We start from the raw sequence: 25669 nt of genomic DNA on the forward strand, positions 1-25669 counted from the left end.
TTAAAATAGGGAGGTCTATGGGCTGAACTACAGTCTCCACTGCTGCAGTTAATTTGGGGGCTGAAACTCACAATTATCATGTCCTTTCTCCACCATCCGTTCTAAATTTCCTTGTCTTCAGCTATTCCCTGTGTTGGTCATGACCCAACTTACTTACCCAGCTTACCTGGTGGTGTGACCCAAACTCCTGACTGATCTGATCCCCAGGGCCCACACAGTTCTTAGGCTAGGTTTGCTGCATTTGCTCATTCACAGTTGTAACTGGGAAAGAGAGTATTAAGAGACACTCAGGTGGGTCACCTGAATTACACATGTATTCCTCCCTGCTACCACTGTGTAACATTAGTTCTAGTTTACCCTGTTGATCAGTATCATTTATGCCTGCCAAGTGGTCAGTCCTCTCCCAGCCTCCTGGTTCCTGGATACAAGGATCCCAGGGTGTCTAGGTGGCAGCTGTGGCAGCTGTGGAAACTGTAGCTTGTAGTTCAATAGGAGACTTGCTGTTCCCTTTGGGGACCTAGATTTTTAAGTTTCCAAAGTCCAGAGTTGCAGGAAGAAAAGCACAGAGTTCTTTAGTGGTTATTGGGAATGATGCTAACTGGGATATCTCCTGCTTCCATCCCTATGCTTCCAGACCCATGTATTTCACTGGTTCTTCCAGGATGGAATGGGCACAAATTAATCAACTTGCCCCCAAATGACCCAGTGGCCTCCTCAAGGAATGGTGTCACACTAGGTTATTGGCCTCTGTTGCTGTCATGGTGGATATTCAGTAGCTTGATTGGCCTCGGTAAGAGGAACTTCATCGTTTTGAACTAATGTGTAGCCCCCATCTCTCCTACTGTGACCACTTTTTCATGTGCCCAATGTGCCAGGTTCAGTATGCCTGAAGACAGAGGTTGGCTGATATCAATTAGCTGAATGATTTTGTCCACTAAGTTGTTCAGTGCTTCTTCTGCAGTGGATGCCTTCTAAGTAGGCAGTTATATGTGATATGGAAAATTTCATGTGTCTGTCCACATGCCTCTACGTAGGATCTTGTCTCTGACCTGTCAATTTCCTTCTATGCCCTTGATCAGTAGGCCAAGCAATTTTCCACCATCCATGAGTCCATATATATTCTTATGTTGAGCCACTTCTTCCCTGCAAAGTGGATAAACAGAGGCACTGCTCACAACTTCTCTCATTAGGAAAAATTTGCTTCAACACTGTCATTCAAGATCATCCCAAACAATGGCTATAGTGCAGCCACCATCTATTTTTGTCTTGCAAATCATATTTTTCGAATGTAACTGACTTCTGAATTGCTCTCTGCCGTATGGCTTTGATTACAATTTGATTGCTGTTTTCTTAATCTTGCTTCTCAGTATTGGAAGTAGCAGCAAATGGCCCCAGTTTCTTCACCTCCTATGCAAAACCTTGTCAAAATATTTGTTGTCTTTTTCACAGACATTCTCATACCTGTTATTCAGGCATTTCATGGGATGGACAAATCCCACCCAACTGTTATTATAAACAAACAGGACAGATTGGACTGACTGCCATCGTACAGTCCCTCCAAAAACAAGGACTCTCAATTAGTTGAATAGAAGTAAGAAACCTAAGGTGTATCAGTGGCTGGGAGGCCATGTTGGAACCACTGTCAACGTGTGCACTTATGAGAGCAATAGGTGCCACTTGGGGGAGGGGAGTGTTGCTCAAAAATGGTCAATAAGACTTTATTCCCGGGAACACCAGGGACTCCTCTAGGACTATACTTTTTGCTTGAAATCCTCCAACTTTATTCTTTTTCAAAGTTGTTTTGCTTATTGCATGTCCTTTGCATTTTGAAAGGAATTTTAGTACCATTTCTTTGAAAAGACCTGTTGGTATTTTGATTGGGATTATATTGAATTTATAGATCAAGTAGGGGAGAACTGACATCTTAACATTATTAAATCTTCTAATTCATGAGCCCAGTATATCGGCATTTATTTAGATCTTTATTTTCTCTCAGCAAGTTTTTATAATTTTCAGTGTAGAGGTTTTGCACATTTTTTTTCAGCAGTATGCATAAATATTTCATGTATTTGATGCCATGGTAAGTGGTGTTTATTGTATTTTACTTTCTCATTGTTTATCAAGAGCATACAGAAACACAATTGGTTTTTGTATTTTGGTCTTGTATCCTGCAACCATGTTATGCTTATTAGTTAATTTTTGAAGATTTCATCAGATTTTCTACATAGATCATTTTGTCTCTTTATCAAAATTTCATTTTTCTTCCTTTGCAGTTTGAATGCCTTCATTTCTTTTTCCTGGACTTTCACATTGGTTAGGACTTCCATTAAGTACATTGTTGAAAAGAAGTAATGAGAACAGACATCCTTGTCCTGTTCCTTATCATAGGGAGAAAGCGGTCAATCTTTACCATTAAGTATGATATTAGCTGTAGGTTTTCACTGATGTGTTTTATAAGGCTGAGAAAATTTCTAATTCAAGTTTTCAGATTATGAAAAATCTGGAATGGATGTTGGATTTTTTCAATTATTTTTTTCAGCCCCTCTTTAGATAATCATCTGTGTGCATATGTGTGTGTGTTTAGCCTGTAAATATGATGAATTACATTGATTATCATGCTTTTAAAAAAATTTTTAATATAATTTATTGTCAAATTGGCTTACATACAACATCCAGTGCTCATCCCAACAAATGCCCTTCTCAATGCTTATTACCCACTTTCTCCTCTCCCCCACCTCTATCAACCCTCAAGTTTGTTCTCTGTATTTAAGAGTCTCCTATGGTTTGCCTCCCCCCCACCCCCCCGTTTGTAACTATGAAATTAAAAAGGAAAAAATTTTTTAATGTTTATTTTTGAGAGAGATGGAGAGACAGAGTGCAAGCAAGGTAGGGGCAGAGAGGGAGACACAGAATCGGAAGCAGGCTCCAGGCTCCTCACTGTCAGCACAGAGCGTGATGTGGGGCTTGAACTCATGAACCGTAAGACCATGACTTGAGCCAAAGTTGGACACTCAACCAACTGAACCACCCAGGTGCCCCTTTATAAAAACTTTTTTTAACATTTATTTATCTTTGAGAGAGAGAGAGAGAGAGAGAGAGAAAGAGAGGCAGAGAGAGAGGGAGACACAGAATCTGAAACAGGCTCCAGGCTCTGAGCTGTCAGCACAAAGCCTGACAGGGGCCTTGAACTCTGGAACAGCGAGATCATGACCTAGGGAGAAGATGGACGCTTAACCTACTGAGCCACCCAGGCGCCCTGCATTGATTCTCATATGTTATTGCAAACTTGCATCCCTGGAACAAACCCCAGCTGGTCATGACTACTATTTTTTAATATATTGTTTGGTTCAATTTGCTAAAATTTCATTGACAATTATTGCATATATGTTCATGTGGGATATTGACCTGTAGTTTTCTTTTCTTATAATGTTTTTGATGTCAGTATTAGGGTAATGCTGCCTCACAAAATGAGTTGGGAAGTATTGCTGGATCCTCTGCAATTTTCTGGGTCTCATTTGTATAAAATTTTTACTGCTTATTCTTTAATGTTTTACATTATTCACCAATGATGCCATCTGGGCTTAGGGTTCTTTTGGTGGAAAACTTTTCTTGATTTTTTAACTACAATTTCTTTAGTACATATAATAGTACTTATATCAATTTCTTGAATAAGCTTTGGTCATTTCTGTCTTTCAGAAAATTTATCCATTTTGTCCAAGATTTTGAATTTATAGGCATAAAGTTGTTCATAAAGTCCCTTATTATCTTGTTGACATCTGTAGAGTTTATACTGATGAGTTTATATTTTTTATTGATTGATTTCTGTTCTTAACCATTTCCTTTATTCTTCCTTTGTGTTTCATTTGCTCTTCTTTTTTTAGTGCCTTTCCTTTCTAATTTGAAGTCATTTATTTGAGAACTTTCTTCTTTTCTATTACAGGTGTCTAGAAATTTACCTTTATATGCTACTTTAGCAGCATCCTGCACATTTTGATATGATTTGTTTTTATTTTCATTCAGTTCAAAATAATTTCTATTTTGACTATTTCTTTGACACATGAATTACTATTTGGTTGATAATGTTGTTAGTATTGAAAGCGGTATTCAAGTTTCTAAATCCTAACTGATTTTCTGTCTACATGTTTTATGGAGGGAGATATGATGAAATCTCTGACTTTAATTGTAGATTTTAATTGTAGGTTTGTCTATTCTTCTTGGAGTCCTGTCAGCTTTTGTTTTGTGTATTTTGATCCTCTCTTGTTAGTTTCATAAATGTTTAGGATTGTTATGTCTTCTTAATGAATGACTTATTTATCATTATGTAATAACCCATTTTATCCCTGGTAATCATCTTTACTCAAAAATCCAGTTCTTCTGCAATTGATATAAAAACTACAGCTTTCTTTTGAGTAATGTTAGCATGGTATCTCTTTTTCCATCTATTGGGATACAATTTTCCATGGATCTCTTACATTTTTGCACTTTTGAAAAAAAGTTGTAACATTTACTTAACAAGCATTTATTGTATGCTGATATCTAGGAAAGGATAAAACACAAATATTTTCTGTCTTTTAAATGTGTATATCTCAATATATAGAAAGTTTATGTTACATATAAGCATATTAGTTTATATATATGAATAAACATATCACTGTATCACATACCTTCTATATAACTCTGAAAATTAGAAAATGAGTCAGTAGGAAACTCCACTTCTTTTTGTAAGAATTTAAATTGTCCCAGATCCTTGAAATGACCACATTATCAATTGAATATAAATTGAAATATTTTTAAGATTAGCAAATGAGTCTCCTTTGCATATGATGTAGGTGCTTTTTAAACTGTTGCTTTGGCTCTGGAGGGTAAGGGTGGTGAATGAGTCTAGGCACAAGCCCTTTAAGAGTGGATGTTCCATTATTAGAGCCACATGGTTCTCCTGGAAGTAAGCCTTGTTTTTCAAGGCCAGACATTCTGTGGCTTGTTTCTCTGGTGCAGATCCCAAGAGTTGGGGAGCCTTTGTCCTCAGGGACAAGCTCTTATGAGATCTCTCCTAATTGTGGGTCTGCTGGGATTTGGAGAGGTTTCTTGCAAGACTTGGTCTTTACCTCTCCTACCTGTCTCAATGTGGCCCTTTTCTCCTATGTTGCAGAAGTGCTATTCACTTAGCTTCCAAAGTCCTTTGCAGAGGGAATTTTTCCATATGTAGCTGGAAATTTCTTGTGTTTGGGGGAGGAGGTGAGTTCAGGATCCTTCTATGTCTCAATTTGGAGCCCTCTTCCATTTTTGTACTTCTTGTTTCAGATTTTGTTCTGGGCTATGTTTCTAAAAGTGTTTTTATTTATTTTTGAGAGAGAGAGAGAGAGAGAGAGAGAGAGAGAGAGTACAAGCAGGGGAGGGTCAGAAAAAGAGGGAGACACAGAATCTGAAGCAGGCTCCAGGCTCTGAGCTGTCAGCATAGAGCCCAATGTGGGGTTCCAACACATGAATTGCAAGATCATGACCTGAGCAGAAGTCAGACGCTTAACCAACTGAGCCACCCAGGTGCCCTAGAACTATTTATTTGAATATTCATATAGCAAACCAAACAAGCCATTATTAAAAAATTAAATTATATCAAGTTAGTATTTTTAAATATTAAAACATTGTACTTTGGGCAACAAAACTTTATTTGGAGAGTGTTTTAACTCAATAGTTTTCATTTTTTTTTTTTTAAATTTGTTTTTCAACGTTTATTTATTTTTGGGACAGAGAGAGACAGAGCATGAACGGGGGAGGGGCAGAGAGAGAGGGAGACACAGAATCGGAAACAGGCTCCAGGCTCCGAGCCATCAGCCCAGAGCCTGACGCGGGGCTCGAACTCACGGACCGTGAGATCGTGACCTGGCTGAAGTCGGACACTTAACCAACTGGGCCACCCAGGCGCCCCAATAGTTTTCATTTTTTAAAAGAAAAAATTCATTTCTTGAAGTCAAACTATCAAAAAAACTCTACCTTGGAAAATTACATCTTTTGCAAGCAGTATGCAAACTGATGGCAATAGACTTGTGTGGCATGATGCAACTTTCTAGTCCACTTTACTTTTTAATTATTTTTAAAGTTTATTTATTTATTTTGAGAGAGGGTACAAGCAGGGGATGGGCAGAGAGGAGGGGGGAGAGAGAGAGAGAGAGAGAGAGAGAGAGAGAGAGAGAGAGGACCCCAAGCAGGCTCGGTGCTATCAGGATGGACCCTGAAGCAGGATTTGGTGTCTGGAGCTGTGAGGGCATGACTTGAGCAGAAATCAAGACTCAAAAGGCTTAAGGGGCTAAGCCACCCAGATGCCTCTCTGGTACATTTTATTTTTAAAATACGAAGCCGCTGCACAATTCCCTGGGAGCTTAAAGTCTGGTAAGGGACTCCACCAAACCCCGGATTGTAAAGAACTTTAGACAACTGCAGACTTTAAGGGCCTGGGGCTCAGGTTTTGCTGGTGATGAAGCCCAAGTTCTCAAAGCACCAAAGAGGCCCCTGTTTTATTTCTTTAGGCCAAATGCCTAAAAAAAGAATCTCACTTGTGCAGCGTCCTGGAGTGAAGTACACAGCCCAGGGAGCAAGAAACACAGAAAGCGCAGTCTGGACTGTATTACTTCGTAGGGCTCCACAGTTGCCGAAAATCCTCTAGGCTTCAGTTCCGGGAAAGACTCGGTTCAGGCTTTGGCTCCTAGAGCGGCGGCGGATCGCGCGCGGCGGGGGCGCGCGGCGCGGGTCTCTCGGGGCGGGGCGCGCGGCGGGGGCGTCGGTGACGCGGCGTCAACCGCCCACCTCGCCGCTTAGCGCCCGGCCGGTCGTTGCCGCCGCCTCAGGGCGCAGAGGCCCGGCCTTTCCGCCCAAATGTCAGTTTGTAAAATACCAAGGCTGGAGTCTGAAGGGTTTGCAGGCTTCCGCCTTGAAGGAAGTCTGGGAGGCTCGGCATTTCCAACTCTTTCACCTTAGAGCCCGCTTGGCCAAGGCAAAACCGCCCAGTAACCTGGCTTCCAGCGCCTGAGCAGGTATTCTAGCCACTGGGAGGGGAGGCGCCTGCGGTCCTTCCCTCCGCGGAGTGTGAGGGTTTCTGTTGCGTTCTCTGGCAAAAGCGGCAGCTGTGCCTCTGTTGGTGCGAAATCTAAGACGATAATCCTAGCTTCTTTGCCCTATGTCGCCCCCTCCCCCATTTCGTTGTGTACTGTATGATTAAAGCGTTTGAGATGAATCCTTGAAGGGAAACCACAAAACGTTTTCTTTGTGGTAGAAGGTGACTGATAAACTTGGGCAAATTTGTGGTGATCTACTCCTCCTAGGATAGTTAGGATTAAATGAAGAAAATACGTAAAATCCCCAAATATTTCTTGTAAATACAAGCGTTTAGTCCATGTAACCTTTATTTTACTTTTTTAATGTTTGTTTATTTTTGAGACAGAGAGAGACAGAGCATGAACGGGGGAGGGTCAGAGAGGGGGAGACACAGAATCCGAAGCAGGCTTCAGGCTCTGAGCTGTCAGCACAGAGCCCCACGCGGGGCTCGAACTCCCGGACTGTGAGATCATGACCTGAGCCGAAGTCGGACACTTAGCCGACTGAGCCACCCAGGTGCCCCGTAATCTTTATTTTTATACGCGTGTGAACTTCATGGGTCAATTTATTAGGTTGTTTGGTTGCACCTGGTGCGCGGCCCGTCTTTTTCTCAATTGGTTTCCTGAAGTAGCGGGCGTCTCTGCCTTCCTGTCTGTCACCGCAGAAGTTTCCCTGGTCCTGCCTTAAGTGCACGGGAGCATTTATGCATTAAAACCTATATCCCCTTGTTTACTCAAGGATATCATTCCAGCAGTTTCCCTCCATACCAATCAATACATTTTGCTTTCTACTGGGTCATTTCCATCAGCATATGTATTAATTTCCTAGGGTTGCCTAAACAAGTACCACAAACTGGGTGGCTTAAAACAACAAAAATTTATCCTCTATTTCTGGACGCTGAAGTCTGAAGAGTGTGGCAGTGCTGGTTCCTCCTGGAGGCTCTCGGGGAGGATTTGTTCCGTGTTTCCTCCCAGCTTCTGGTGGCCGCTGCCAGTTGGTGTCCCTTAGACTCCTTGCTCTCATCTTTGCCTCTGTCTTCACACGGTGGTCTCCCCGTGCGCCTGTAGGTCTGAGTTTCTTCCAGGAAGCACACCATTGGGGTTGGGGCCCACTCCAATCCAGTTTGAATTCGTCTTGGTTCCATCTACAAAGATCTTATTAACAAATAAGGTCACATTCACAGGTTCTGGGGTTAGGACTTGAACATATTTTTTTGGGGGAGAGGGCATAATTCAACCTACAACAGCATACAAACATGTTACTTTTCTCTTAAAAAATCTTCCTTTTGCCCATATTTCAGGCATTCACGTCCGTCACTCTTAAAACTGTTGCTATCCTTTAGGTCACGAATGACCTACCTCCTTGTCGCTAAATCCGGTGGTTAATTCTTAGTCCTCAGCTTACCTGCCCAGCATTTAACGCAGTTCATCATTTACTCGTAAGTTTTTTTTTTTTTTTTTTCACTTTATTTTCAATATATCCTCCCCTGGTTTTACCTTCTGGCTCATTGATCAATCATTCTTAAGTCTTTTTTGCTGGTCCTTTTCTCTCAGACCTGATGCTTTTGATGCATTGTCTTTGGCAATATAATTTCTTTGAAATTCTTTTGATGCTTTTCAATTTTGTAAATTAAATTTTAGTTTCTGTATCACTTATTACATTACCTTTATTTAAAATATTATGCCACTATTAATATTAGAAAAATATAAATGGATATATTTTCCAACAGGGGACTTTGGCTTATGTTCTACAATGTATATATTTATTATTGTCAACAGTTTCCAAAACCATTGCATTCTTCAAATGAATTTTGAGTGACTTGACATCAAATAATCTTTCCCAATATTTATTTGACTGATATAAAAATTATGTTTGACAACTGTTTTCAATTAACTATGTAGTGTTTCATTACAACAATAAAGCAGTTGTACAGTTTGAGAATGAAAAATTTTCAGTGTTGTCAGAAGATATTTTTGCTCTATCATTCACTACCAGGTTAAAAAAAAAGTCTTGATGAATTGTGCAAAATATTACGGATTTTTCATTTTTGAGTATTTTCTGTTTGTTTTTTCTCATACGTATTTGAGGCATTGTATTGCTGTTATATATATGTGTATATATACACATATATATAATGTGATATATATATTTTTCAATTTTTTTTGTAAGTAATCTAAACAGTAGATTCTTCTCCAGCTGTGTCATCTCTTGGTTAAAATCCTAATACATGTTCACATATAGAAATATTTGCATTTTGGAAATCCACAATTATATCAGTAATTTTTATGTGCTTTCTGTGGTTTAACCTTAGGGATTGTGTCCGAAATAATTGAGAAATAATTAGCTTGTAAAAATGTTATTGTAACTGATTTCATTTATAATGTATCATATAATATTTATTTTTTGGTTTTTATTTTACTTCCTAAAATAGTCTATGATTTGGTGTTGATATTTTATTTTGCATAAATGTGCTAACAGGATGCCATTGACTTTTTCCATGCCAAATAAAAAAATATCTATTATTAGTCTATTAAAATTTATTAGATGACCCTCTCTATACTAGGTACTACTTCTCCAAAAATTTAATCATGTTTATATATTGTCAACAAATGCAGGCCTATATTTTCCCAATTTTCATAGGATTGGGAATTTAAATTGTTTAAAATATATTAATTTTTAATACTTACTGATGATGTGTATTTTACTTTATTCATGTTTGAGAATATGTGATAAATGCTGCTAATCTTTGCATCCATTTTTATTCTTCAGCTAGACTCTGCATCCAAAGAGCTTGCAATTTAGACAAAATATAGATTCCTTTAAGAAGAAATTTTATTTAAAACTTGGTGGCAATTGAATTCTTCCTCTTTTTTAGGTTATATGCTCTTTCCTTCTGAAAACTTTCAAATTTTTCTTTTTGAGGCTTTTATATTTATTTCATTAATTATGTTTTGTTGTTTATCTGTTTCCTTTTTGGTATTTTGTGAACACTTTTGATCTGTCTTTCCACTATCCTTAAGTCTGAGAAATTTATCTTTATTATTTATTCAAATATTTCCTCCTGTCCATTTCATATTTTTTTTCCTCACTGGATCTTCTTTTATCTGGTTTTTGATATTTGTATAATTCTTCTATGTATCTCTTATTTTCTTTTTCATTTCTATCTCTTTATCGTTTTCTGCTGCTTTCTGGCAGAATATCTCACTCTGATCTTCATTTGCCTAATTTATTCTTCAGCAGTATTATTCTGTGATCAGTTATGTTTATTACATTTTTCGTTTGTAGTATTTCTACTTCAGTCTTTAAAAAAAAAAATACTCATGTACCTGTTTTGTGTTGCTAATATTCTGTTTGTGTGTATTTGTATATTTTTGGTTTGTCTTTTTTTTTAAACTTTTTTTTAAAAGCATGTATATACGTATGTATATGTGCATATATGTATGTATTTATATAATTTCTACACCCAACATGGGGCCTGATCTTACAACCCCGAGATCAAGAGTCTCATGCTCTTCGGACTGAGCTAGCCAGGTGCCTCTGGACCTTTTCTTTTAGTTTTCTTTCTTTCTTTCTTTCTTTCTTTCTTTCTTCCTTCCTTTCTTTCTTTCTTCCTTCCTTCCTTTCTTTCTTTCTTTCTTTTTTTCTTTCTTTTCCTTTGCAAAGCTTGTATTTTTCAGGTGTCAAGTTATTTTTGCCTGTGAACTCATATGTCTTTGGGAGTGTCAGCTACTCTTGTCTAGTAATCTGTTATTATGAAATGATCAAAAAACAGGCCACAGTTTATGTCCCTCCCATCAAATTTTGGGAAATTTTTTTGTGTGTATTTGTTTCCTAGGGCTGCCATAACAAAATACCACAAACTAGGTTGCTTAAAACAATAGTAATTTATTCTCTTACAGTTCCAGAGTCTAAGAGTCTGAAATTAAAGTGTTTGCAGTGCAATGCTCCTTCTAAAGGTTCGAAAGAAGAATTTCCCTTGCTTTTTCCTAGCAAGGATGCTGGGAAAATTTAACGTTCCTTGGCTTGTAGCTGATTTACTCCAGTCTCTGTCTCTGTCATTACGTGACCTTTTTCTCTATACATCTGTGTATCTTTGTCTTCATTTGGCTTTCTTATAATGATACCAGTCATTGGATTTAGGGCCCACTCTGATCTAGTATAACCTCATCTTAACTTGGTTACATCTACAAAAATGGTATTTTCAAATATGGTCATATTCACAGGTGCCAGGGGTTAGAACTTGAATATATTTTTTGGGGGGACCCAGCATGATTTTGGTGCTGCCTTGGTATTACTCTGTTGTTACCCTGGGTAACATTTTTGTGATTTCTGCAGTGCTGGTTTTGGTATTCACCATCTTCACTGCAATTGGTAATCCTGCCCTAATTTTTAATCTGAAATCTTAATGTTTTATTTACAGGGAGGAATACAATTTTTTCACCTATAATTTGGAAGTGAAGTAAAATAACAAAATGAAGTCCGCAAAACATCTGTCAGCCTCTAGTAATAAATTGGCAAATGTTTCAGATTTAACTTACAAAAAAGGAATATTTACTTCACCGTTGTCACCTAAACCAAAGGAAAAACATAGTGCAAAATTAGTACATGATAAACTTGAACCAATGGTCTTAGGATCTCCACCAGCAGGGGAATCCATCGTAAGATATGCTTTGCCCATTGCATCGAGTAAGACAAAGGAGTTAATAGCAGAAGATGAATTGATCAGGAAAATTACCAAACATCTAAAGATGGTAAGACACTTGTTGGTCCCTGTGTTTAGGGTTTCTATGACCATCCCTAGGCTTAGAGATTTGCTAGGAAGGTGCACTAGACTCAAAATATAGACCTACTGATGGCTAAGATCTAGTACAGTGAAAAGATACAAAGCAAAATCAGCAAAAGGAAAAGGCTTATGGAGTGAAGTCTGGAGGAAACTAGGTCCAAGATTCCTCTTTAAAGTCACACAGGATGTGCTTAATTACTCCAACGACAAATTATGGCAGCGCATGTGAAATATCTTTTGGAGAAGCTCATTAGAGACTCAATGCCCAGGGTTTTATTGGGGGTTGCTCACCTAGGTATTTTGCTTAGCATGTACCAAAATTCCACACTCCCTGAAGGAAAGCAGATGTTTGGCATAAACCACATTGTTTGTACAAACAGTTTAAGAACAATGAGCCACTGTTGCCAGTGAATGATGGGAACACTCATGAAATCCAAGTTCTGAGGCAGCAGTCTAAGGCCAACCTTGAAAGCAGATCTTTCTAATGATAATCTTTCTGGCTCATTCCTGCTATGTTAACTCTTCTCAGCACTTTAGAAACTTTAGCTCTTAGTGTTGGGAAAAAAAAAATCTCCTTTTTTTCGGAGTTTCTCTTTGCACAGTGATCCAGAATTGAATTATGAATGTACCACATACCAAATGAGACCAATGAGGGAGGTAGCACAAATATAAAAAGAATATAGTTTTGTCAAATTTCCAAAATACAAGTTTGTTCAAAGTTTGAAGGGTTAGCTCAGAGAATTTCCTTAAAAAATTTATTGCTCTCTAGTTTACATTTCTATTTGGTCCGCTTCTTTTCAAAGAAGAAATTTGAGTCCTTCAGATTTTGAGGAAATACTTTGGTGATAAGTGGAGTTGATGCTTCAACTATTCATAGATCGCCTTTTACATGCCTATGAACACAGAAATGGGAGTCATAGGGACTTTCTTACAGAGTAGAGTTGAGGACTGTTTCTTATTATTTCTTAAGGGTGATATGAGATGGGATGTGAGATGGAACGTTTAAGTTTATGGCACTGGTAGAAAGAAGTCTTATTGCTAAGAAGGTCCTGACATGTTTGATTAAGTGTTTTTTTACACTTAATAAATTTACATATAATTTACATAAAATTATTAAAATAAAAATTTGCTTTGATTTACTCATAGGTTGTTTCTACTTTGGAGGAAGCCTATGGATTTAGCATTGTAGATGGAGAAAAATCCGTTGTGAAGCCTGAACATGAAGAATTAACTTTATCTGTAAGTGTATATAATCCTAATGTAGAAACATTTAACACTGAAAAGGGTTAAGATTTTCTTTTGGAGTCCATTTATGTTCTCAGAATGAATTCCCATCCATGAAAATGACCTGGTTAGGGAACTTGAAAGTAGAGTATTGATTTTTCTATCCTCTGCTAACACTTATCTTAAAGTTTAATTAAGACCTATCTGTATTTTAAATGTATTTTTATTGCTAGTGCCTGTTCTGTTTAATTCTTAAACATTTGGTTACTTGTTGGTTTTAGATGTATATTCTTTACCATGTTAAGAAAGTGTCCTTCTATTTGTATTTTGCTAAATAAAAAAACCCAAGAATTTATTGAATTTTAACAAATATCTGGTATATATAAATTATGTAACTCTTAAGGTGATTAAGTATGTGGTTCTCCTTTAACCTATTGATGAGATGAATTATTTTACATGTTTCATAATATTCAACTGTACTTTAATATACTTGTAGAGTATTATTTTTCTATTTTATAATTATTTTTGTTAGTTAGGGATTGAGTTTGGCTCCATGTAATAAAACACCTATGTTGAGTCTTTCAATTCATGAACATTGTATGACTCTCCATTTGTTTCGGTCTTGTTTGATTTCTTTCATCACCATTTTGTAATTTTCATCATACAGATCCTGTACATGGTTTGTTAGATTTTATGCATTAATATTTCATGTTTTTTGGAACACTTTTTAATGGCATTGTATTAAATTTTAGTTTCCACATTTTGTAAGTAGTAGATAGAAATAATGATTGATTTTTGTATGTTGATCTTGTATCTTAAACAACCTTGTTCAATGTATTTTTTCATTCTAGTTTTTCTATAGATTTTTTGGATTTTCTACATGGACAATTATGTCATCTTCATATAGAGACAATTTTACTTCTTTCTATCCAGTCTGAATGCTTTTTATTTCCTTCTCTTGTGCTGGCTCTGGCTTCAAGTATTATATTTAATAATAGTGATGAGAGCAGATATCCTTGACTCATTATGACTGCTAATTTCAGACAAGAGTGGAAGTTCAGTTCCCTGGTTGGTCTCAACATCATCACTCTGGTGGGGGAATTGGATGGCTAATTTTCACTGCCACATTATTTTTTAGTCTTATCGACACATGGATAGTGGGTGCAGCTTATTCTTGGTGTTTGGCTCAAGTAGGATAGGCATTGTCAAAAAGGTTTTGGTTATGCTAGAGACCCCCTTTTTACAGTCCTTTGGCTTTTCTTAGTTGTTGTGCTTTTTTTTTTTTTTTTTTTTTTTTTTTTTTTTTTTTTTTTTTAAGTCTGTGCTTATTGGAAGTTCCATGAGTCAGGCTTTTCCCAGTGTCCCATCCATTTTATATGTAGGTAAAAAGAAAACCTAAAGAATTCATGTATTCTTCAAGTTTTGAGATCTCTGCCTTTCTCTTTCTTCCTTTCAGAATTTGCCTGTGTTAGTTTGTTGTATTGTCTATGGATTTTAACTGTAGGAGGGGTGATGAGAGGAATGGGCCTAGTCCATGATGACCAGAAGTGAAAGTCCAAAATTATTTTTTACGTATATTTATTCTATTTGCAGTCCATCAAGCTGAGTTTGTGGGTTGATGTTTTCATCAAATTTGGAAATTTTCATTCATTATTTCTTTACATATTTTACTGCCTCTCTGATCCTTTTTTATGAGACTCTAATTACACATATATTAGAATGCTTGTTACTGTGTAAGAAGTTACTCTCTGTTCATTCATTTCAATTTTTTCTCTTTCTCAGTTTGGGCAATATATGTTATTCTATCTTCAAACTCACCAATCCTTTCTGTGGTGTCTGATCTGCTGTTAAACTCTATCCAATGAGGGGCGCCTGGGTGGCGCAGTCGGTTAAGTGTCCGACTTCAGCCAGGTCATGATCTTGCGGTCTGCGAGTTCGAGCCCCGCGTCGGGCTCTGGACTGATGGCTCAGAGCCTGGAGCCTGTTTCCGATTCTGTGTCTCCCTCTCTCTCTGCCCCTCCCCCGTTCATGCTCTGTCTCTCTCTGTCCCAAAAATAAATAAACGTTGGAAAAAAAAAATTAAAAAAAAAAATAAACTCTATCCAATGAAATATTTATTTCAAATATCATAATTTTCACATTTAAGATTATCTTTTGGTTATTTTTTAGGGAGATTTATATTTCTCCTGCTATTATCTATCTCTTTACCTGTCTACCAATATTTTTCTGCAAATTCTTTTATCAGAAACAGTTTTAATAATCTTTGCTAATATTCAGTATCTGGATCATCAGTGTATTTACTTCTATTTTTCCTTTTGATTGTGGATTGTATTTTCCTGGTTATTCATATGTTTTATAATTTTTTTTAGTTGGATCCAAAGCATTATATTTAGAAAAATATTGGAAACTGTGGTAAAATGTTTTATTTTCTTTTTCTTTTTTTTTCTTTTTTTCTTTTTTTCTTTTTTTTTAATATATGAAATTTATTGTCAAATTGGTTTCCATACAACACCCAGTGCTCATCCCAAAAGGTGCCCTCCTCAATACCCATCACCCACCCTCCCCTCCCTCCCACCCCCCATACCCTCAGTTTGTTCTCAGTTTTTAACAGTCTCTTATGCTTTGGCTCTCTCCCACTCTAACCTCTTTTTTTTTTTTTCCTTCCCCTCCCCCATGGGTTTCTGTTAAGTTTCTCAGGATCCACATAAGAGTGAAACCATATGGTATCTGTCTTTCTCTGTATGGCTTATTTCACTTAGCATCACACTCTCCAGTTCCATCCACGTTGCTACAAAAGGCCATATTTCATTTTTTCTCATTGCCACGTAGTATTCCATTGTGTATATAAACCACAATTTCTTTATCCATTCATCAGTTGATGGACATTTAGGCTCTTTCCATAATTTGGCTATTGTTGAGAGTGCTGCTATAAACATTGGGGTATAAGTGCCCCTATGCATCAGTACTCCTGTATCCCTTGGGTAAATTCCTAGCAGTGCTATTGCTGGGTCATAGGGTAGGTCTATTTTTAATATTCTGAGGAACCTCCACACTGCTTTCCAGAGCGGCTGCACCAATTTGCATTCCCATCAACAGTGCAAGAGGGTTCCCGTTTCTCCACATCCACTCCAGCATCTATAGTCTCCTGATTTGTTCATTTTGGCCACTCTGACTGGCGTGAGGTGATATCTGAGTGTGGTTTTGATTTGTATTTCCCTGATAAGGAGTGACGTTGAGCATCTTTTCATGTGCCTGTTGGCCATCAGGATGTCTTCTTTAGAGAAGTGTCTATTCATATTTTCTGCCCATTTCTTCACTGGGTTATTTGTTTTTCGGGTGTGGAGTTTGGTGAGCTCTTTATAGATTTTGGATACTAGCCCTTTGTCCGATATGTCATTTGCGAATATCTTTTCCCATTCCGTTGGTTGCCTTTTAGTTTTGTTGTTTGTTTCCTTGGCTGTGCAGAAGCTTTTTATCTTCATAAGGTCCCAGTAATTCACTTTTGCTTTTAATTCCCTTGCCTTTGGGGATGTGTCAAGTAAGAGATTGCTACGGCTGAGGTCAGAGAGGTCTTTTCCTGCTTTCTCCTCTAAGGTTTTGATGGTTTCCTGTCTCACATTCAGGTCCTTTATCCATTTTGAGTTTATTTTTGTGAATGGTGTGAGAAAGTGGTCTAGTTTCAACCTTCTGCATGTTGCTGTCCAGTTCTCCCAGCACCATTTGTTAAAGAGACTGTCTTTTTTCCATTGGATGTTCTTTCCTGCTTTGTCAAAGATGAGTTGGCCATACGTTTGTGGGTCTAGTTCTGGGGTTTCTATTCTATTCCATTGGTCTATGTGTCTGTTTTTGTGCCAAACCATGCTGTGTTGATGATTACAGCTTTGTAGTAGAGGCTAAAGTCTGGGATTGTGATGCCTCCTGCGTTGGTCTTCTTCTTCAAAATTCCTTTGGCTATTCGGGGCCTTTTGTGGTTCCATATGAATTTTAGGATTGCTTGTTCTAGTTTCGAAAAGAATGCTGGTGCAATTTTGATTGGGATTGCATTGAATGTGTAGATAGCTTTGGGTAGTATTGACATTTTGACAATATTTATTCTTCCAATCCATGAGCAGGGAATGTCTTTCCATTTCTTTAAATCTTCTTCAATTACCTTCATAAGCTTTGTATAGTTTTCAGCATACAGATCTTTTACATCTTTGTTGAGGTGTATTCCTAGGTATTTTATGCTTCTTGGTGCAATTGTGAATGGGATCAGTTTCTTTATTTGTCTTTCTGTTGCTTCATTGTTAGAGTATAAGAATGCAACTGATTTCTGTACATTGATTTTGTATCCTGCAACTTTGCTGAATTCATGTATCAGTTCTAGCAGACTTTTGGTGGAGTCTATCGGATTTTCCATGTATAGTATCATGTCATCTGCAAAAAGCAAAAGCTTGACTTCATCTTTGCCAATTTTGATGCCTTTGATTTCCTTTTGTTGTCTGATTGCTGATGCTAGAACTTCCAGCACTATGTTAAACAACAGCAGTGAGAGTGGGCATCCCTGTCGTGTTCCTGATCTCAGGGAAAAAGCTCTCAGTTTTTCCCCGTTGAGGATGATGTTAGCTGTGGGCTTTTCATAAATGGCTTTTATGATGTGTAAGTATGTTCCTTCTATCCCGACTTTTTCAAGGGTTTTTATTAAGAAAGGGTGCTGGATTTTGTCAAAGGCCTTTTCTGCATCGATTGACAGGATCATATGGTTCTTCTCTTTTTTTTTTGTTATGTGATGTATCACGTTGATTGACTTGCGAATGTTGAACCAGCCCTGCATCCCAGGAATGAATCCCACTTGATCATGGTGAATAATTCTTTTTATATGCCGTTGAATTCGATTTGCTAGTATCTTATTGAGAATTTTTGCATCCACATTCATCAGGGATATTGGCCTGTAGTTCTCTTTTTTTACTGGGTCTCTGTCTGGTTTAGGAATCAAAGTAATACTGGCTTCATAGAATGAGTCTGGAAGTTTTCCTTCCCTTTCTATTTCTTGGAATAGCTTGAGAAGGATATGTGTTATCTCTGCTTTAAATGTCTGGTAGAACTCCCCTGGGAAGCCATCTGGTCCTGGACTCTTATTTGTTGGGAGATTTTTGATAACCGATTCAATTTCTTCGCTGGTTATGGGTCTGTTCAAGTTTTCTATTTCCTCCTGATTGAGTTTTGGAAGAGTGTGGGTGTTTAGGAATTTGTCAATTTCTTCCAGGTTGTCCAATTTGTTGGCATATAATTTTTCATAGTATTCCCTGACAATTGTTTGTATCTCTGAGGGATTGGTTGTAATAATTCCATTTTCATTCATGATTTTATCTATTTGGGTCATCTCCCTTTTCTTTTTGAGAAGCCTGGCTAGAGGTTTGTCAATTTTGTTTATTTCTTCAAAAAACCAACTCTTGGTTTCGTTGATCTGCTCTACAGTGTTTTTAGATTCTATATTGTTTATTTCTGCTCTGATCTTTATTATTTCTCTTCTCTGCTGGGTTTAGGCTGCCTTTGCTGTTCTGCTTCTATTTCCTTTAGGTGTGCTGTTAGATTTTGTATTTTGGATTTTTCTTATTTCTTGAGATAGGCCTGGATTGCAATGTATTTTCCTCTCAGGACTGCCTTTGCTGCTTCCCAAAGCGTTTGGATTGTTGTATTTTCATTTTCGTTTGTTTCCATATATTTTTTAATTTCTTCTCTAATTGCCTGGTTGGCCCACTCATTCTTTAGTAGGGTGTTCTTTAACCTCCATGCTTTTGGAGGTTTTCCAGACTTTTTCCTGTGGTTGATTTCAAGTTTCATACCATTGTGGTCTGAAAGTATGCATGGTATAATTTCAATTCTGGTAAACTTATGAAGGGCTGTTTTGTGACCCAGTATATGACCTATCTTGGAGAATGTTCCATGTGCACTCGAGAAGAAAGTATATTCTGTTGCTTTGGGGTGCAGAGTTCTAAATATATCTGTCAAGTCCCTTCGATCCAATGTGTCATTCAGGGCCCTTGTTTCTTTATTGACCATGTGTCTAGATGATCTATCCATTTCTGTAAGTGGGGTGTTAAAGTCCCCTGCAATTACCACATTCTTATCAATAAGGTTGCTTATGTTTATGAGTAATTGTTTTATATATTTGGGGGCCACGGTAATCGGCGCATAGACATTTATAATTGTTAGCTCTTCCTGATGGATAGACCCTGTAATTATTATATAATGCCCTTCTTCATCTCTTGTTACAGCCTTTAATTTAAAGTCTAGTTTGTCTGATATAAGTATGGCTACTCCAGCTTTCTTTTGGCTTCCAGTAGCATGATAAATAGTTCTCCATCCCCTCACTCTCAATCTAAAGGTGTCCTCAGGTCTAAAATGAGTCTCTTGTAGACAGCAAATAGATGGGTCTTGTTTTTTTATCCATTCTGATACCTTATGTCTTTTGGTTGGCGCATTTAATCCATTTACATTCAGTGTGATTATAGAAAGATACGGGTTTAGAGTCATTGTGATGTCTGTATGTTTTATGCTTGTAGTGATGTCTCTGGTACTTTGTCTTACAGGATCCCCCTTAGGATCTCTTGTAGGGCTGGTTTAGTGGTGACAAAATTCCTTCAGTTTTTGTTTGTTTGGGAAGACTTTTATCTCTCCTTCTATTCTAAATGACAGACTTGCTGGATAAAGGATTCTCGGCTGCATATTTTTTCTGTTTAGCACACTGAAGATATCGTGCCAATTCTTTCTGGCCTGCCAAGTTTCAAAAGAGAGATCAGTCACGAGTCTTATAGGTCTCCCTTTATATGTTAGAGCACGTTTATCCCTTGCTGCTTTCAGAATTTTCTCTTTATCCTTGTATTTTGCCAGTTTCACTATGATATGTCGTGCAGAAGATCGATTCAAGTTTCGTCTGAAGGGAGTTCTCTGTGCCTCTTGGATTTCAATGCCTTTTTCCTTCCCCAGTTCAGGGAAGTTCTCAGCTATTTTTTCTTCAAGTACCCCTTCAGCACCTTTCCCTCTCTCTTCCTCCTTTGGGATACCAATTATGCGTATATTATTTCTTTTTAGTGTATCACTTAGTTCTCTAATTTTCCCCTCATACTCCTGGATTTTTTTATCTCTCTTTATCTCAGCTTCCTCTTTTTCCATAACTTTATCTTCTAGTTCATCTATTCTCTCCTCTGCCTCTTCAATCCGAGCTTCGTCGTTTCCATTTTGTTTTGCATTTCGTTTAAAGCGTTTTTCAGCTCCTCGTGACTGTTCCTTAGTCCCTTGATCTCTGTAGCAAGAGATTCTCTGCTGTCCTCTATACTGTTTTCAAGCCCAGCGATTAATTTTATGACTATTATTCTAAATTCACTTTCTGTTATATTATTTAAATCCTTTTTGATCAGTTCATTAGCTGTTGTTATTTCCTGGAGATTCTTCTGAGAGGAATTCTTCCGCTTGGTCATTTTGGATAGTCCCTGGCGTGGTGAGGACCTGCAGGGCACTTCCCCTGTGCTGTGGTGTATAACTGGTGTTGGTGGGCGGGGCTGCAGTCAGACCTGATGTCTGCCTCCAGCTCACCGCTGGGGCCACGGTCAGACTGGTGTGTGCCTTCTCTTCCCCTCTCCTAGGGGCAGGATTCACTGTGGGGTGGCGTGGCCCGTCTGGGCTACTTTCACACTGCCAGGCTTGTGATGCTGGGGATCTGGCGTATTAGCTGGGGTGGGTAGGCAAGGTGCATGGGGGCAGGAGGGGCAGGCTTAGCTCGCTTCTCCTTAGGTGATCCACTTCAGGAGGGGCCCTTGTGGCAGCGGGAGGGAGTCAGATCCGCTGCCGGAGGTTTGGCTCCGCAGAAGCACAGAGTTGGGTGTTTGCACAGAGCGAGCAAGTTCCCTGGCAGGAACTGGTTCCCTTTGGGATTTTGGTTGGGGGATGGGCGGGGGAGATGGCGCTGGCAAGCGCCTTTGTTCCCCACCAAACTGAGCTCTGTTGTCCGGGGGCTCAGCAGCTCTCCCTCCCTTTGTCCTCCAGCCTACCCGCTTTCCGAGCAGAGCTGTTAACTTATGACCTCCCAGATGCTAAGTCGTGCTTGCTGTCGGAACACAGTCCATCAGGCCTTTTGCCAGCCAGACTCGGGGGCTCTGCTTGGCCTGCGAGCCGCCCCTCCGCCCCTGCTCCCTCCCACCAGTCCGTGGAGCGTGCACCGCCTCGCCGTCCTTCCTACCCTCTTCCGTGGGCCTCTCGTCTGCACTTGTCTCCGGAGACTCCATTCTGCTAATCCTCTGGCGGTTTTCTGGGTTATTTAGGCAGGTGTAGGTGGAATCTAAGTGATCAGCAGAACGCGCGGTGAGCCCAGCGTCCTCCTACGCTGCCATCTTCCCTCTCTCCTACAATGTTTTATTTTCTAGAGAATCCTTACTGTTTCCTTTCTGACATTTAGCATGAAAATCTAATCATTCGCATTCTTCTAAGAACTGATTTGAGCAGGAACTGATCCATATTTTAATTAAGTTGAGTTATTGTATGATTTGTCTAACCCATAATCGTACATATTGCTGCTTCCCCTCAGGGGTTGATTTATTTGATCTTGCAAGTATTTTAGCAGGGAAGAGTTTGAACTCTGATTTTAAATAGTTTTGGTTCACATTTTGGTTCACTCCTGGTAGAACTTCAAATACAATTACCACAAGAACATGCAGGATGAGATTCCTCTGGTTTTTAGTTCCTCCTTTTTATAGTTGTGTAATTGCCAAACTATAAAACATTTTGTTATCCCCAAAAGCTTCCTTGTATCCCACTTACGGTCAGTTCTTTGCTCCCACCCTGGCTCTAGACAAACACTGATCTGTCACTATGCTTTTACCTTCCCTAGAATGTCATATAAATAAAATCATATAATATGTAGTGATATATATATATATATACATATATATATGTATATATATATATATATATATATATATATATATGGCCTTCCCCACTTCATCATGTATTTGAGATTCATCCATGTTGTTCTGTATATCAGTAGTTTGTTTCTTTGGTGTGAAGAGTATTCCATTGTATGACTATCCCACAGTTTGTAATCCATTCACCATTTAATAAACATTTAGGTGGTTGGATGCAGTAACTATTTTGCATGTAACTTCTATGAGTGAAGCTTCTGTGGACATTGTGTGCAAGTCTTTGTGAGGATATATGTTTTTATTCATTATGGATAGTTTCTTTGGAATAGGATTGGTGAGTTATAAATACGTGTTTAACTTTATGAGCGATTACTCATAAACTGTTTCCCAACATGGCGGAATAATTGTATGTTCCTACCAGCTCTCTATGAGAGTTCTGGTGGCTGCACATTCTTACCAGAATTGGTATTGTCAGTCTTTTTAATTCTGACCATTCCTAATGGGTACGTAGGCCTCACTTTTCTGCCATCTTTATGGCAAAATTGAGATGGGGAGGAGTTTGGTAGAAGAAAAATGTTTGGGTTCAGTGATTTGCCTTAGGAGCTTTTCTCATTCTAGTCTGTCTGCCAGCTTAAATGGCTGTCAGAGGCTCAGCTGGTTTTTCTTCATACTCTGAATTCTGTTTGTCAATGGTAGGCCTGCTTTTTGACATGGCTGACTTGGCACACTTGGCACAACTAGGCCAAGTGCTCTTCTTTCTCCACCATGCTCCCTTTAGGTATGGATATGGCTTTGGTTCTTTGCTCATCTGCAAAGTGTTCTGTGGAATTCAGTTCATCACGTTTTCCTTGTGTCCTCTCCTTTTCAATATCCTCAAGGAAAAACATAATAATTTGTAGGTGACTAACAGTCTGTATTATACTGGTATTTTACTTGTATCACAGCACTGTTGTCATAATTTTTGATGATTTTAATATCCATGTAGAAGAACTTTCCAAATAATGTGGCCTCTTAGTTCACTGAATGATCATTCACTCTAATGATCTTATCTTCTATCAGCCAGTAACCAACATGATGATATCCTTTAGTCTTTGTCATAACCAATCACTGTTACTTTTCCATAATTTAAGTTTCAATCATCTTAATTTCTGGTCACTACCTCTTATCTTTCCCACTTAGTCTGTCTAATATTCTGACTCCAAAAGTCCTTTGATTCCATTAGGAACTATAATCCATTGGTCCTATTACATTTTACTGTCCCAAATACTTCTTCTATTCTTACTTACCTAGCTTAAATTCCATGTTCCCTTATTATTATTGCTCCCACACATAGGTACTTAACTCTCTTGCCTTGTCATGCTTTATTGATTTTATTTTGTTAAACTGCAACCCTGATCAAATCAATCCCTATATTTGTGGCTTCTAAATCTGAATAGAAGATGGTCCTCAAGGATGTGTATAGTCTCATATTTATGATTAGTAACTCTAGTTCATTCATTTTCCTGCTCTCCTGAATGACTAATTCAGTTTTCCCACTCTTCTATATGGGTATTGATCTTTACCATGACAAAAAAAATACATGAGCGTATGAGTATGTTTTAAAATGTGACGTTGAATAAGCATATTCCTCATGGAGAACACTCTATGAGAATCCTAACTGTATATAAGCATCTAGATTTGTTTATCATAGGTTATCTCTGATTTACAAATCACCGCTCTACTATAAAAGATTTAGTCATTGTGACTTTTTTTTTTAAGTCATTGTAACATTTTAATCTGTCACTATTTTTTCCTCAAAGTCTTCATTTGCTTATTGAGGGTGAAAGACTATAGCTCTTGATAAGTATACTTATATTCAGAAGTTATAATTAGCGTTAATTTTCTAACACAAAGAGATATTTATAAGGTATATACAGAATTGCTACCTTTTTTTGGCTGCTCATAAATTTCAGGAGTCTAAATCTGGGATGCTTGATTTTCTACAACTATGTAGAGGAGAATGAGAAGAGATGCATAGTTGGGTATGTCATTCATGGGCCACTCCCAAGAATGTACTCTCTTCCACTTTCTGGGAGAATTTGCTAGTATAGCATTTGGAGCACAATTTCTTGTCTTATATGTTTGAAGGGACATAAATTATAGACAAAAATTATTTTTAAAAGCAAATGTACTAAAATATAGATGGGTATGCATATGGGTTCTGAAATTAAAAGTAACTTTGTTTTATTCTTTTCAAAAGGTTGGGGATGATCTGAATTCATTCTTGATATGTTGTTCACAATTTGCAGCTCAGTTAGAAGAAGCAGCTAAGGAAGAACGTCATGTATGTATTCTTTTTTTTTTTTTTCCTTTGCCTCATCGTCATGTATGTATTCTGCATAAATTATCGAATCTAAAATATCATTTATTGTTTTAATTTAAATTATTGGTACTGTTAATAAATTTTATACTAATACATTTTATATTTATTAAAAATTGCTATTAAAATAATTATAGTGGTAAAATATTTTAAAGCTATGTTGGTTGTTTGAATTTAGATGTAATATCATGTAGCAATATTAGTCTAGATACAATGCCTTAATGAGTTACAATAGGCATTAGAAAGTACTATTTTTTTTTTTTTTTTTTTTTTATTCTTAACATAGGCACTTAGATCTGTGAATTTTCCTTTAAGTACAGCATTGATAGAGTCATTGGTATTTTCATATTTACAGATGAAAATATAGTATTAATAGTATTTTTATTTTAGTGTTTTTAATAAGGTAAATTATATTACAAAGGCAATATGTCATAATTAATGAAAAATTTAAAAAAGACATGCATGAAGAAAACAAAAATTTGTTGTGGCCTGTTTACATAAGGATTTTTATGCTGAGTTAGTTTTCTTCTATTCTTAGTTTATTGAGGTGTTGTTTTTTTTTTTAACCATCAAGGAGTTGAATTTTATCAAAACCTTTTCTTGAATCTATTGAGATGATCATGTGGTTCTTGTCCTCCATTTGTTTATGTGGTGTATTACATTGTTTCATGTTATTACAAATAGTGAGCCAGGCTTATTTTCCAGACATAAATCCTACTTGTTTTTACCTTTTAATTTGCTTTTGAATTCTGTTTGCTAGTATTTTGTTTAAGATTTTTGCATCATTATTAATCAGGGATATTGGTCTGTAGTTTTCTTGTGTCTTTCTCTCGTTTTTATATCAGGATAATGCAGGCCTCATGGAATAGGTTTGGAGAATTCCTCCTTTTTGATTCTTTGGGAGAGTTTGAGAAGGGTTGGTGTTTTAAATGATAGAATGCCCCAGTGAAGCCATCTCGTTATGGATTTTTCTTTGTTGGGAGGTTTTTGATTACTGCTTCAGTTTCCTCACTAGTTATAGATCTGTTCGGATTTTTAAATTTTTTCATGGTTTGGCCTCAGTAGGTTATATGTTTCTAGGAATTTATCCATTTCTTCCAGGTTATCCAATATTTTGGCATATAATTGTGTATAGTAGTATTTTATGATCTTTTGTCTTTGAGCAAAGTGGACATCATTGTAATATATCCTCTTTCATTTCTAATTTTAATTATTTGAATATTCTTTTTTTCATAGTTAATCTAGCTAAAGCTTGTTACTTTTGTTAGTCTTTTTTTTTTTTTTAAGTTTATTTATTTTGAGAGAGAGGGAGAGACA

At 37.5% G+C, this 25669-nt stretch overlaps 1 protein-coding gene across 4 annotated transcripts in view; it reads left to right on the plus strand.

Moving 5' to 3' along the window:
* The first annotated feature begins 6785 nt into the window (after positions 1-6785).
* LOC125170265 (coiled-coil domain-containing protein 7-like) overlaps positions 6786-25669 on the plus strand; it is a 149172-nt gene continuing 130288 nt past the window's right edge. For 3 of the 4 annotated variants that reach the window (XM_047866731.1, XM_047866734.1, XM_047866733.1), the window contains exons 1-4: positions 6786-7028; positions 11510-11840; positions 13019-13111; positions 24233-24316. In XM_047866731.1, coding sequence (XP_047722687.1) covers positions 11562-11840; positions 13019-13111; positions 24233-24316 — 456 coding nt within the window. In that variant the 5' untranslated portion in view covers positions 6786-7028; positions 11510-11561. Of the gene's footprint in view, positions 7029-8389; positions 8528-11509; positions 11841-13018; positions 13112-24232; positions 24317-25669 lie in introns of all 4 variants that reach the window. The other variant, XM_047866732.1, reaches the window with a different exon arrangement.

The sequence above is a fragment of the Prionailurus viverrinus genome, chromosome B4 (genome assembly GCF_022837055.1).
Source record: "Prionailurus viverrinus isolate Anna chromosome B4, UM_Priviv_1.0, whole genome shotgun sequence".
NCBI lineage: Eukaryota > Metazoa > Chordata > Mammalia > Carnivora > Felidae > Prionailurus > Prionailurus viverrinus.